We start from the raw sequence: 14,051 nt of genomic DNA, 5'->3' as shown, positions 1-14,051 counted from the left end.
GGAGATGAAATAGGCCTACATCACAGCTGTGTGCCATTCTCTCTTGTGGCACAGTGTCACTATGAACGTGTGACACTCGGCCAAAAAGTGGAGCACACAATTTAAAAAAAATAACCCTGATGCCTGACTGCTTAAAGAAGGCACAGCATTTATCTCAGCCAATCAAGGAACTTTCAAGAAACCAATAACCTTTGCAGGGCCGTTTCATTGATTACACAATAACAGTCTTATCTTAACCTTTATTACCAAAAATACATTGGCAAAATCATAACAGAATACAGTATGAAGAGCAAGCTGATTGAGCTGAACTCGAAAATTAACATAAAGCCAGAGTTGGCTGTAGTTGAACATTTGAATTCTGTAGGAGAGAACTGGAGCCAACGTGACATCGTCACCCTGAGCTTAGAAACCCTTCCCTCCTTTGGCACCAAAACATGCATCTCAATGTGCTAAATTAAATTACTAAAACTACTCATTCCCTCAGATACAATGCAATGACGAGAAAACCACCCCTTGATACTTTGGCTTAAAAAAAGTTTAAAGTTGGCTATTTTTTTCCCCTGTAGTGTTTTAACAAGGCATTTAGAAAAATAGACATTCTTTAAAAAAAAACATGTCAGTTTTCAATACTACAGAATACATTTGTCTTCCTACGACTAGTCATGTTGGATGCCAGACTACAGTACCATGGCTTGCGATGCTTCATAGAAAGACACAACAGTGAGACAGGAGAACTCAATTCAGGGTTGCCATGACGCCAAAGGGGTTTCTAGGGTACCCACTGTTGACAGCCTTACATGTAGCTCATCACTTCCATGTACCACTTGGGGCCCCATCCCTTAACATCCCAAGCCGATATGAATAAGGAGCATTTTCCAGGTAAAAATGACAGTACAGCGTACAAACATTCTCTTAAATGTCGGCAGTACACAAAGTCCGATTTGCTAAGAATGCATTCGGTCACTAGTAGCTTCCTTTTGCATTCACGGACATGAAGTGTGAAGGCTTGATGGAGGCTTGAAGTTTCACAGTCCATGTAAGAGGTCAAAGACAAGTGCCTAACGTAAACAAATGTGAGAGAATGGGGGAACAAACACCAACATTGTTGTTGCTGAAAAAAAAAAAAAAGTTAAATACAACATTTTGCCCTTTGATCCTTTTCTTTCGTTTCAACTGTCAAAAGTTCTGTGGAATGAGGGAGACTGCCTTGGTGTGCTGGATGCATTATGTATGGAACACTATGGTAGTTCAGTCAATAGTCAATGCCAATCACTCCGGAATCCAGAAGGTTTGTAGCCTACATCATGACTCTTTATAGTGGTCCAGAGTTGTCATTACAGCAGAGGGAACCTGGGGTGGCATCATGTAGGACTTCACACCAGCTCCTGTCAAAGCACTTCATTATGCCGAGCAGGGTGGCAGGCCAGGCTTTCACACAAGCCACGGTAGCATTGCCACATTATTTTGAATTGTAAATTAATCATCTGGTATGCTAATTTTTTTTCTTACCGTCTTATTCTTGAAACAGCAAAGATAACGATTTAATTTCTTTGATATACTTTTGCTAAACAAATGCTATTCAAAAAAAAAAAAGAACTCACATGAATTATGGATTTTCATTTTAGCCTCATGATTTTGCATTGCTTTCTGTTGACACAGGAAGCAGAAGGCGCATGCAAATGATTCTGTGGGAAATATTCTGCATACAGAATAACGTCTCCTCGCTCCCAGAATGAGATACTGAGGTCAGGGGCCTTCAGGGCAGACAATCTGGAAATAGAGGTAGAGATTGTCCGAACGGCCCGGTCTGTCTGAGCGGAAGTATACCGCGGCGGCTTCGGCCAAATCACTGGCAGGTGAACATGAAGCAGAATATAAGAAAAGAAAAAAACTTGGACCAGTGTGAGAACAGCATCCTCATTTAACTAACTGTTGAATAAAATAACTACAACTGTTGAATAAAAGAACTACAACTGTTGAATAAAAGAACTACAACTGCAATGAGGTCTGACCTGTTGGTTTGGTTCTACAATACACACAAAATTCTTATTCTATAGACTACGATTCCTATGCAAGATAACTTGTTGAAGCTTGGAAATTCATAATGATAATAATAATAATAATAATAATAATAATGGAAATTTCAGAATTATCCAAAAACAATTACACATTATCTTATAATAAATACAAGTAATAATTGTACTACCAGATAAATAAGAACTCTCGGGTAATGTAGCGTATGACCATGAGAATTTAACCTATGGGTGGTGTCTTAAAGACCGCAGATGGCAATAATGAACTATGCAGCGTTCTACTGGCATGACTGAGGTCTAGAGCACACTTGACCTCAGACTAAACATCTTCTTGGCGACTCAGGGTCTTCATAGAGGGCTCAAGGAGAAAAACACCCAACCAAGGGAAACCCTCGGCCCTTCATACAGGTGAAGATGCTCCCCTGTGTATGTAGGTCTACACGCTACGTGGGCGTTTCTGTGTGCTTTGTGTCTGTGTAAAGGCACACATGTGCATGTCAACAGACATGACGGAAATAAATGCAGCACTATAAATAAACTGGATAAATATCAATGCAAGTACAACCGGTTACACAAACAATAACCCAAGCACCCAATCTACTCATCTGCAAAATGGCTAGCTTGGCCAGTGAAACCTAAACCATCAATGCAAACCTTGTGAACATAAATCATGTTACAATGACATAGAGAAGCTGCCTTTGTGTTTAATGCAACACAAACGTTTCTAAGCTCATTTCTGCTGAGTCTAGTTGTGAGGTATGATAGGCATTGAATTAAATTCCTTCTTCAGCTATTGTACAACAATGTTTAAGCCTACACTTGTAACAACGCTATCTGAGAACTCTTTTGTTTCTGCAAAAACCCCTTTCTGAGTCCATGCATGTGCAAGGGGAGGTGGAAGCCATCTTCTGAACAGCCAAGGCATAATGAGAAACTGGGGAAGGAAAATGTTGGGAAGATATTTGGGGAAAAAACAAAAACACAACCCATATCCGAGCATAGTTGATTGACTGATAGGTATGCGTGCGTGCGTGCGTGCGTGCGTGTGTGTGAGTGTGTGAGTGTCTGTGTGTGTGAGTGTCTGTGTGTGTGAGTAAAGTGCACAGGCTCCGCGTGAAACATTTACTGGCTCTACAGTGTGCAGGGATATGGGAGGGGAGAGAGACAGACAAATAAACAAGAGAGGAGAGGGGAAAGGGAGACGGTGAGGGGCAGAGGGGGCAGTGCCTGAGTGGATACGCTCTCTCACGGCTCCACACTGCCCTCTGTTGGCAGCTGTGGAGGCTGCTGCGTCCCCTGCTGCTGCTGCTGCTGCTGCTGCTGCTGCTGCTCCTTGTTGAGGATGATGCTGATGATGTCTCCCTCGTGCTCCTTCATGTGCTCCAGCAGCTGCTCCTTGCTGGTGGACTCGAAGCCGCAGATGCAGCAACAGAAGAGCAGCATGCAGTACTCCAGACCCGCCCGCTCCTTAGCCGCCGCCGGCAGCGGTGTGCCTCCTCCTCCCTCCAGTCGCTCCCGCGCCGCACAGGGGCCCGTGAGGCTCTCCCCCGGCCCCGCTGGCCTCGCTGGCCCTGTGGGCACCGCCGGGAGGAATTTCTCCTGCCTGCCCAAAAGAACCACGGGGGGCTCGGCTGTGGGCTCGGTCAACGCAGGGGCTTTCTGACTGACAGCGGGAGCACTACACAAGGAAGTGACACGCCGAGTGAGTACAGGAAATAGAACCCACAGAATACACTCAACACAAATAAACATCACTGGCGGGATTTCTGCATCCGGCAGAATACTGAAGCACAACCCACGCAGCAGGTAGTGGAGAATAGTGGTCAATATTGCCAATACTGGTAGACAAAGGGTCATCCACTAAGAGCACTCACTCACTCACCGGCCACTCTGGGAGATGGCTTCATTGATGGCCTTGTTCACTTGCTCGTAGTTGTAGTTTTGATCGCCGGCATGCTTCCACATATGCGACTTCAAGGACGGCGGGTGGCTACAGACATAGCCACATAGGGAACACCTGTAGGGGCAGATGAACATGAGAATGAGACTGGAGGTCACAAGGTTGTTACACCCCCCCCCCCCCACACACACACACACACACACACACACACACACACACACTATTATGCAGCATTACATGCATGGGCATACATTTACTTTCCATCACCCTTGTGACATCGTTAGACTTTGATTAAATGAGTTGATTTTCCCTTGCACCATTACCCTTGAGATGTTCTTCCTTGCAATGTAGGCCACGCATGTAAGCTCAGATGCACACACTCAGATGCACCCACACACACACACAGAGAGGATGTACGGTCTTTGACTGAAGCCCCTGTGTTCTGTTCAGTACTGTGCGGTCCTGACCTGTACTGTTCCAGCAGCTGGACAGCCTGGTGCTCCAAAGGGTGCCTCTTCATGTGGCTCTTTAGGCTGTTCATGTTGGTGGTGGCAAAGTCACAGCTGCAGCACCTGCATCAGTTCAGGCGCACACACACACACACACACGCACACGCACACGCACACGCACACACACACACACACACACACACAACACGCAACACGCAACACGTAACACACCACCATTAGTCAGAAACAGAAAATGCAGTGCTTTAAAACACAACAAATCTGTCTCTCACGCTAGAAACCATCAGAACCGTAAACAGCGCTATGAACTGCTTTTACCCCTATCTCCTGGCCTGGTCTCTACCCTCTGACTCACTCTGATTGGTTTGTTTGGTTTGTTTGCTCCATTTTAAGAGCACATCTCTGATCCCAGCAGCACCCCTGGGCCCATGTGCTCTGTTCTGTGCAGCGAGTGCGCGGTGTTTGTACACCCTAACTAAAAACGTAGGGATAACGTGGCTTAGTTAAGATGAGTTTCTCTACTTTGATGTGCTAATTGCTAACAGGCAGCCAGGCTACCCTGCTTAAAGAGGCCACAGTAATGGAGCCAGAAGGGAAACAGCCAACGGGTGAATGGTGTGCGACTGTTTGCTGTGTGTGTGTGTAAATGAATGTGGTCTGGAGGGAAAGAACATCCTCCATATCTTGGACAGCCGACACCCTCAACTCGCTGTATAAACACAAACTGAGATCTGAGTCCTTTTTTTGTCTAACTTGTGCTGCCTCCTAGTGGTCAATATGGTTATGACATCCACAAGAATGCAGCCTAGAATGTATACAAACACTCATCACCTTCAGGATTTTTCCATAAATACAGAAAAGGTCACAAGCACCGTACACCAATGTACATTCCAACTACGTTGACTAACTGCTATGGAACACTTTGAGTGCTGTACTCGCTGCAAGGACACACCTTGTGCCCGTACTGAAAAGACACAAAAGATTGAGTGTTCTTGAACAACTATTGGCATGGAGGTATGCTGTGGTCTGAGCTCTTAAGTGTCTGACGAGGATTCCATGGAGGCTTGCATATTGTGTGCAAAAAGTGAATAACACATTTCTTTGCCTCCATCTCAAAAGAACTGAAGTATTTACACAATATTAAGTGTACCTGTAGGGTTTGTCCGAGTTGTGGATTCTTCGGTGGTTCCTGACGCCTACGTAGGTGGAGCTGGTGTAGTCGCACACATCACACTTGTACACCCTCTGGGTGCTCAGTGGATCTGGCACTAAAGACGGCACAGGAGACGACTCTTATTACAACTATACATATTACAAATGTGAAAGCCATATCCTACTACCATGTTTAGAGACAGACAGACAGACAGACAGACAGACAGACAGACACACAGACAGACAGACATGTTGTTGAAGTAGTTTGTGTTATCTGTGCGGCTGGATTAACAGATTTATATGTGTCCTTTGTTGAGTATACCAGGGTCATTAATTCATGTGATACAACAAGCCCTGAGTCAAGCGTGTCTTTGCCTGTACATTGGCCTGAGTCTAATTAAGGGATTGAGTACAGCTTTGAGTGGGGAGGTATGAAACGAGGACACACTGATCTGAAACACTGCAGTGGCCATGTGCTCTGAGCACTGCTAAAAACGCCCCCCACCCCTCCCCTGTTCTCACCCTCTTCCGTCGTCCTGTCCGGTTCCTCCGCCGCGGTCACCGTGGTTTCCGAGAGGGGCGTCAGTGTTGGCGTGGCGTCGCCCACCCCATGCTGGTCTCGCTCGTGACTCCTCAGCTGGCTCTGAGCAGGAGACATATGAGCAGTCAGCCATCAGCTGGCCAGTGATGATGGGCCATTTATAAATACATCCGGCACAGACCCAGGCAGGTCAGTGGGGTGGGGGGGGAGTGGGGGGGGGGGGGTTGGTGTCCCTTTTGCCCAATTAGAAACCTTACACTCAAAGGAGGTTGCTGAGGAGCATTGTGAGCTAATGCCATGAGAGGAGACAGCCTCTGCTGTGGGCAGCCTCCTCATTGACCAGCCTCCAGTAGCAGCAGTAATCAATAACCTGTGGGCAGCCTCCTCATTGACCAGCCTCCAGTAGCAGCAGTAATCAATAACCTGTGGGCAGCCTCCTCATTGACCAGCCTCCAGTTGCAGCAGTAATCAATAACCTGCCTTCCCCTCCATCAGACTGAGCTCTCGCTGCCTCACAGGTCCAGAGGAGAAGGCCTGCTTCCTACCCTGCTTTACTGCTCTGCTCTTATCTTTACAGGCAGGTCTGGTCCTGACCCAACACAAACTCTACGCCTGGGAAGCAAGTGGAGATGATTTTATGGAGCTTGCTCAACTCTAGTGCTGCAGGGAGGCTGGTATGGGGGGGGGGGGGGGGGGGTGCGCAGGCAGGGGCATTAGCTCACTGCTCAGGTATTCCAGTCAGACTTTTCCATTCTTGTCTGAGAGCGGAGGGTTCAGCTGATGTTGCATGCATGCCAACTGGGCGGTCATCTATGGCCTTGGCAGCTTGGCAACCAGAAAATATTATGTTTGGCACCTGATCAAGATTCTACTCTTGTGGTCATTACAGCCAGATTTGAGGTATAAGAACAGGCTACAGGTTACATTTATACATACATTAAATACCTAAAGAAACAACTTTATTTTAACAAAGTTATTTCTAATTCATCTTTGAGGTAGCTGGATGCCCACATGGGTGTGTGTGACTCACCTTGTAGTAGAAGGCCTTGCTGCACTGCTTGCAGGGGTATGTCCTGGTCTTGCAGTGGTGGAGGGTGTGGCTCTCCAGGTCCTTACTGTCCAGTGCCACGTGCTCACAGATGGGGCACTGATACGGCTGCTTCTGCCTGTGCACCCGCAGGTGCTGCTTGATGTAGCCTTTGTTGTCGCTGCTGTAGCGGCACAGCCGGCACCGGTAGGGCCGCTCGCTGCCCGCTACAAACTCCACCAGGCCTCCCTCGGCGAGCAGGGTGGGGTCGCCCACTATGGTGCCCCCCGTTCCACCGCTGCCCGCACCGGTGCCGGTGCCCGCCGGGTGGCTCTGGGCGTTGTCCTGCAGCTCCTTGAGGATGTCCTCGTCCGAGGTGTTCTGGTCGGAGCGCTCGCGGAGCCGCTCGATGACCGTCAACAGGGACAGGCTGATGCCCGCCGCCTTAGTGGGGCCCTCGGCCAGCGCGTCCTCCCGGGGCGGTTCGGGCAACGCGGCAAGAACGTCCACCCCCAGTGCCAGCTCGGCAGAGGGGGCAGCTCTGTGGTGATGGGCGACGGTGGGCGTCTCTGCCAGGCGCTGGCCTGTGTCGGGACGCTGGCCTGTGTCAGGACTCTGGGGGCGTAGGGGTGCTGTGAACTTAACACCCAGCCTGCTCAGCGCTGGAGCGCGGGTTGGCATGGCGACCAGCACTTCTGCTGCCAGTGAATGCAGCCTCAGAGACTCTGAGTGGGTCCTCCTGCGGGCTGGGGGCACGTTCTCATCTAGGGGAAGCTCTGTCCTGCAGCAGCCGGCCTCCTCCTCCTCCTCCTCCTCCTCTTCCTCCTCCTCTTCCTCCTCCATTTGCTGCTGCTGCTCCTGCTTGTCTGCCCCACTCCAGTCAATCACCACCTCCTCTGGCTCCTGGTAGAAGACTCCGTGTGGCTGGCCGTCAAGCTCCACCTCCTCGGCCGCCAGCAGGTTCTTATCCCCGCCCACTTCGGGGCTGAGGAGGAGGGGTTTGTTGGCGACGGGCGCCTCGGCGCAGGGCAGTCTCTCCACGATGACGTTGACGTGGCCGGCGCTGTTGCCACGGCTGCTGATGATCTTCTGGGCGGAGCTCAGGAGGGTGTCTGCTCCGCCCGCCTGTCGCCCGTCAGGATCGAGCTCCACCTCTGCGGCTGACTCCGTATCCGTGGCGACCTGGACCTCCAGGAGAGGCTCCTCCGAGTGATCTTTGGAGAACGCCTCCCGCTCCAGGAGACTCTGTTTGGCTGTTACCACCCCAGCCACCTTCTCCCCTTCCCCACACACTGTTCCCACTGAGCCACACAGTTCAAGCTGCAGGCCAGAGGCTGAATGAAGGGCCTGAGGCTTCTCCCCTACTGCTGTGAGGAGCACAATGGCCTCCTCCTCCTCCTCCTCCCCAATATGAGGCAGGGCAGCACTGTAACTGGGTGCAGGGGCCACGAGAGTGTCTCGATGGCCTGACTGATCTGCCTCATCTTCGAATATCGGGTAAGAGCAGTCCACCAGGCCGGCGTGCTTCCACGCGTGCGTCTTGAGCATGCGCTGCTGTACGCACGTGTAGCTGCAGATCAGGCAGCGGTACGTACCGCACGGCTCATAGCTGTACCACTTTTTCCCACCCTCGCGCGGGCGTAACGCCAAGTCCTCTGTGCTACTTCCGGAAGGCTCTGTCTCTGTGGCGGCTCCAGTCGACCTCCCCGCTGGCGTAAGCACTCCCGCAGCTGCAGCTGCTGCCGCCGCCGCCGCCTCTGCATGCTCCAGGTGCTGGCGCACATGCGCCTCCAGCTGGTCCTGGCGGCTGGAGGTGAAGCGGCACTCGGAGCACATGAGGAGCAGCTCGCTGTGCTGCTCGTTGTGTTGGTGCAGGTGCTCGCGCAGCGCCGCCAGCGTGGGCGACAGGAAGCGGCACAGGCTGCACTGGTAGCACGTCACTGTCCGGCCGGCTGCCTCGCTCGGCCCACTCTCCCCTGACTCCGCCGCCTGAACCTCCTTACCCTCAACATTCTCCTCCTCCTCCTCCTCCTCCTCACGCACCCTCTTGCAGGGGGACAGGGGCTCGGGGCTGGCTTCCCTCTGGCAGGAGGGGTCGCCGGGTGGCGAGACGCAGCGGGCGAGGGCCGCCCTCTTCCTGCCAGCGGCGGTGCAACGTCGTGGCCGCTTCTCCACGATCTTGCTGAGCTTCTCGATGACCTGGATGAGAGAGTCGGCAGCTTGCCGATGGTGCTGGTGCTGCTCTGGCTGCTCCTCCTGGTTTCCCTGGAGACGAGAGGCCACGGCTGCCATCCGGTCTGGGATGAAGACTGCATCCTGCTGGCCCCTCGTATGGGGGATGAGGACTGCCACACCACTGCTGTCCTCCATACCTGCAGAATAGCAAGAACATTACTTCACAATTCTATTAATATCACTCCCTTTCTTCTCGAATGGCAGCTGTCCCTCTCCTGAGTGTTACAGTGTTTTGGTAGTCAAAGCTAAACCTCCTTCAAGATTCTTTACCATAGAAATCTCTGATTTGAGAGAACAAGCAAAGTTAGCTATTAAACTGGCATTATTTACACAGGCTAGTTTGCTGTATTAACCAGAATAACTACGGCCCGTTTTATCTCAATGAGGACAACAGTTAGAGCATGTAGGTTATCAGTAATGGGAAAATAGGTTTGCTTGTGGTTGAACATATCAGGCACAGAAGTCAATATCAGTGAAAAGATGTGGTTTCACATTTTCCATATAGTCTAACCACAACTCCTTGTTCCTTATTTACTTAGACTTCTGCTTTCTAGGACTCTCTCTAGAGAGAGAGTGGGTTTTGTTAGGGTGAGAGACTCTAAATAAGGACCAGCTACTGATGTAGCAGACCTCTATTCTCTTCGGACAGGCCATGTTCATACAGTGTGCATAAAAAAATCTGGCTTGCCATTCAGCCATCGTTTCACTGTGATTTAGCAGGTGTGGACAATTCCCAAGCAAATAGGCCTACAGTATGTTCGAGGATGATAGGAAAATGTGTCAAAGTTAGTTGTGTTCGCGCTGACGGCACAGCAGGACACCGATATGAGCATGACCTATAGTGCTAATGACGAAGGGCGGGACAACCTAAAAATAAAATGTCTATAGTCAGAGCTGAATGTATACGAAAAGAAGGCTAATCAGTTAGCAAGCTAATTTACTGTCAGAGGAAAAAAGAGAAATTAGGACACGTGTGGTACAAAGAGGCAAGATGAAAGATCAACCTGACAAAACTGTACAGTTAGATAATTTAGACGAAGACATGGTGTCCGTGACCGTGGACGCGTAACGTGAGAAAAGGGGCAGGACATGTCCATGACAACTGTACAGCATGGATGGCTAGAGCACGAGAGACTCCTACTAAAACATGCCCCTAAAAGACAGCAGTAAAGCAACAACTTGGTTTAATAAATTACCACGGGTCATGCGACTTCTTTACGCCGGCTAGGTACTTACTGATGCGGGTATTTTCAGCGATCTTTGGCCGAGCAATTAAACTCCCTTGTATTCTTAGACAGTAAGAAGAAAGAGCTCTCTTTTTCTCACACACACTACCCAAAATGGCGAGAATGGGACAGCGATCACGTGACTTGCTTTCCACAAGGTCAGGTGACCAAGAAAACTGGGCGCACATTTGCAAATAGTGTTTACTGGTTGTGTTTAGTGTTAGGGTGGGTTGTAGAGTGAATCCGTGTAACCATATTAAGATATTCTCTGGCTGTACCAAGAACGGATAAAACAAACTGTTGCCAGTAACATGTGGCCTTTTAATCTTACACCGCGAACACTTCATGATAATATCCTGGGCTCGCTTAATCAATATTGATGAAGATTCACAGTGCTATCCACTCCATTTCAGTTAACTTTCTGCACGGTTATCTTTAAGTTGCAGTAGGTCTACCTGATTTTGTTGTCAAAACAAATACACTAAAAAAAACCATCTACAAGGTGCTGTTAGAAAGAAGGCCATTTCTGCACAAGGCATGCAACAGTGAATGAGCTGCAAGAATGTACAGGAACATATTTCATGCCTTCAGAATAGCTGGGTAAGTATGAACGTATGCGATTTCAGTGCATCCTGACATGGCATGTAAGAGGATACATGCCTACCAGTTTAAAGCACAATAGAAAGTCAAGACACAACACACGTTTCTGAAAACAAGAAGTGCCCAGTTGATTTTGTGAGATTTGACACGTACAACTGCTATACTCCCTTTTTTAACGAGTGTGTGTTTTACTGCTAGCCTACTGTGGACATGCCTTGCCAACAGTTGGCAGACGGACAGGGCTACACCTCAGCAGCCCTTCTAAAGTAGTCTACAGTACTTGGCCTTTGCGGGTTGCATCTGAGAAGGCCTTTATAAGGAGCTCAGAGATAATGCCCCATGATGTCAGTCAACAGAAATTGTGCCTCTACGTGTGCGTCTGCCAGTGTGCCTATCCCTTTTGATAAAAACTACAGACTGCATGACACTGCCATCTAGTGTTCATTATCTACTTAGAACAGCTCAACATGTTCTCTCAAAGTAATTTGAGTAAGAATGGAAAACACATTGTAATTGTAAAAAAATAAATGACTCCTCATTTGGGCAGTTAATTTTGGACAGTACAAAGAGTAAGTAAATAAACTATCAACTAAATGTTAGATGATAGCTAGATGATATCTAGATTGTTTTCTCCTTTGTACGTCACTTTTGATATAAGCGTCTGCTAAATTACTAAATGTAAATGGAATCCTCACTTCATACAGACCAAAAATCTAAATCAGGAAATTTGTGTCAAAGCATTTAACATTTCTCACTTTCAATGGGTAATGCTTTCAAAATACAAATGAAAAGGTAGGTAAAGCGCTACCAAGGTAACAATATATTCAGGAGGGCGAATAATTAAATCAACAGGAAAACTGTAATAGGCCACATATTAATTTGGTCCACAAAGACAATACTGAACTAACGAGAAGGGATATCCTCTTTGAAATGTCCATATTGTTCCGAAGAGGTGGAGTCCATCAATGAATGTGTGTCTAAATCTCTGAGGCAACAGAATGTCGACCCAATCAGACACTGAACTACTAAACCTTGAAGCTTTTTGCTTGACCTCTCCATGGCATAATGACTTCCTGTGGTAACAGTAGAAGCTTTTTACAGGGAAGTGGAAGTGAAATATGTGTTGCCTCAGAGAAGAGTTTTCCACTATTATCCTCTTCTGAAATCTGTCTACATCAGTGAGACCATATTATGAGAAATAACAGGATCATCCTGACCCGATGTGGCCAGACTTCAGGAAACTGTGCTTACTGCCGCTGTGAGTCGGGGTGTGTTTGTTGTTTTCCGTTGGTTGTCAAACAATGTAGAACAAAGGGATTTGATTAGTGGATGTGTTAGCTGCATGACGCTCCTCTGTTGGGATTGTTTTGAGTGCATCAGGACAGGTGTGTAGAGAGGAACCAGCCCCGGCCACATGCTGGGCCTCCACGGAAACATCTGTCTTCCTGTGAGGGGAGCGGAGCGGAGCAGGGCAGGGCAGGGCAGTCTGAGAGGGTCTTAGAGGGTGAGGGTCTGAGAGGGAGATCAGCACAGAACACAGGGCCTCTGATACTGCTTAAAGGCACAATAGTGTGTGTGTGTGTGTGTGTGTGTGTGTGTGTGTGTGTGTGTGTGTGTGTGTGTGTGTGTGAATGGGGGTGGTGTAAGAGCATCTTTGCTAACTCTGGAAATAGCTTTGTTCTTTTGATAAAGAGATGATATGGTCTACTGCTGTAGTGTATTTCAAAGAAGGTCCACTAGCGCTGGCTTTCATTTCCCAAGGAAAGAACATACATGCAGTACTTCAGGAAGACAACTGTGGGTGGTGAAGCCCTTGTGAACACTATGCATGTGGTTAAGATATGAAATATGTGGTTTGCTCTCAATCCTGCTGGAAAAGTCAACATTTGTACAGGTGTTAGTATGAAGAGGCAAAATGTGCTTTTTCATAAAGCAAAAAAAATGCTTGTAGACTGACTGTCATACCAAAGTGGGTTTCCATCAGTTCTTCCATTCTCTGCTTTGTGTTTTTGTGTCAGGCCCTGAAAAATCTCTGGCCCTGAAAAAAAAAATGTTAAAAAAATGCACACAAACAGCAGGAAACATAAAACCATGGCGCGTGAACAGCACAGGAATCTCCAGAAACAAATCTCTTCTCTCTTGTCCCCGCTGAGTTGCACTGTTGCAATGGAATTAGAAACATTTTGTACATGTTGTACCTTTCATAGTTTTCCTGTTGCTATGAATGTCTTTAGAATGGCTGTGCTTTCCCAGAATGCTAAGTGAGTGTAAGTGGAGAGTCATAAAAAAAGACTCACGCATTCATTTCCAGTATATGTGTTTTGACAGAACTTGAGAAAGTCGCGCAGTTTTGCATCTACCGAGCTCAAAACAGGCGCTGGATGTGTTGTTTGAAAAGCCAGCAGTGAAATACCGTCAGGTATGGGCAATGATAATGGTGCATTTGTGGCTGTGTGTGTGTGTGTATGTGAGGTCCAGTCTCAGGGTGTGCCTGTGTGTGTGATGCAGTGTCTTGGTGCGGTCTGGGCTGAGGTCACCAGAGGGAGAGATAGAGAGAGAGAGCGAGAGAGAGCCAGCACTCTAATGCACCCGGCTGGATTTATTGTTTTAATTAAACACTGCAACACTTCATCATAAACTGTTTATGGAGGCTACTTGTCCAGTGCAGGTTTTTGTATTAGATTTTTTTTTTTTAAACACACACATACCGTACATACTCGTTTTGTTTTTTAGCACGGCCTCTGTTTCTTTCAGGAGTGGCTGTGATTAGCAGCTCTCCACCGGCGAACCATCTCTGCCACATTGTTTTATGTCTCTTAACACGCAAGGTGTATTTTGACACAAGTCATGAATATCTTATGTCATTTTTG

At 48.2% G+C, this 14,051-nt stretch overlaps 1 protein-coding gene across 1 annotated transcript; it reads right to left on the bottom strand.

Moving 5' to 3' along the window:
• Positions 1-2,840: 2,840 nt before the first annotated feature.
• On the bottom strand, positions 2,841-10,667 carry znf507 (zinc finger protein 507). Its single transcript, XM_080843752.1, has 7 exons — positions 10,592-10,667; positions 7,124-9,492; positions 6,075-6,195; positions 5,551-5,668; positions 4,401-4,505; positions 3,916-4,050; positions 2,841-3,711 (listed from the first exon to the last, which is right to left on the bottom strand). The coding sequence occupies exons 2-7, from the start codon at positions 9,488-9,490 to the stop codon at positions 3,279-3,281; spliced, it is 3,279 nt and encodes a 1,092-aa protein (XP_080699878.1). The 5' UTR covers positions 9,491-9,492; positions 10,592-10,667; the 3' UTR covers positions 2,841-3,278.
• Between the last annotated feature and the right edge of the window lie 3,384 nt (positions 10,668-14,051).

Source organism: Sprattus sprattus (genome assembly GCF_963457725.1).
Source record: "Sprattus sprattus genome assembly, chromosome: 8".
Classification (NCBI taxonomy): Eukaryota; Metazoa; Chordata; class Actinopteri; order Clupeiformes; family Clupeidae; genus Sprattus; species Sprattus sprattus.
This window is presented reverse-complemented; position numbering and strand designations above follow the sequence as displayed.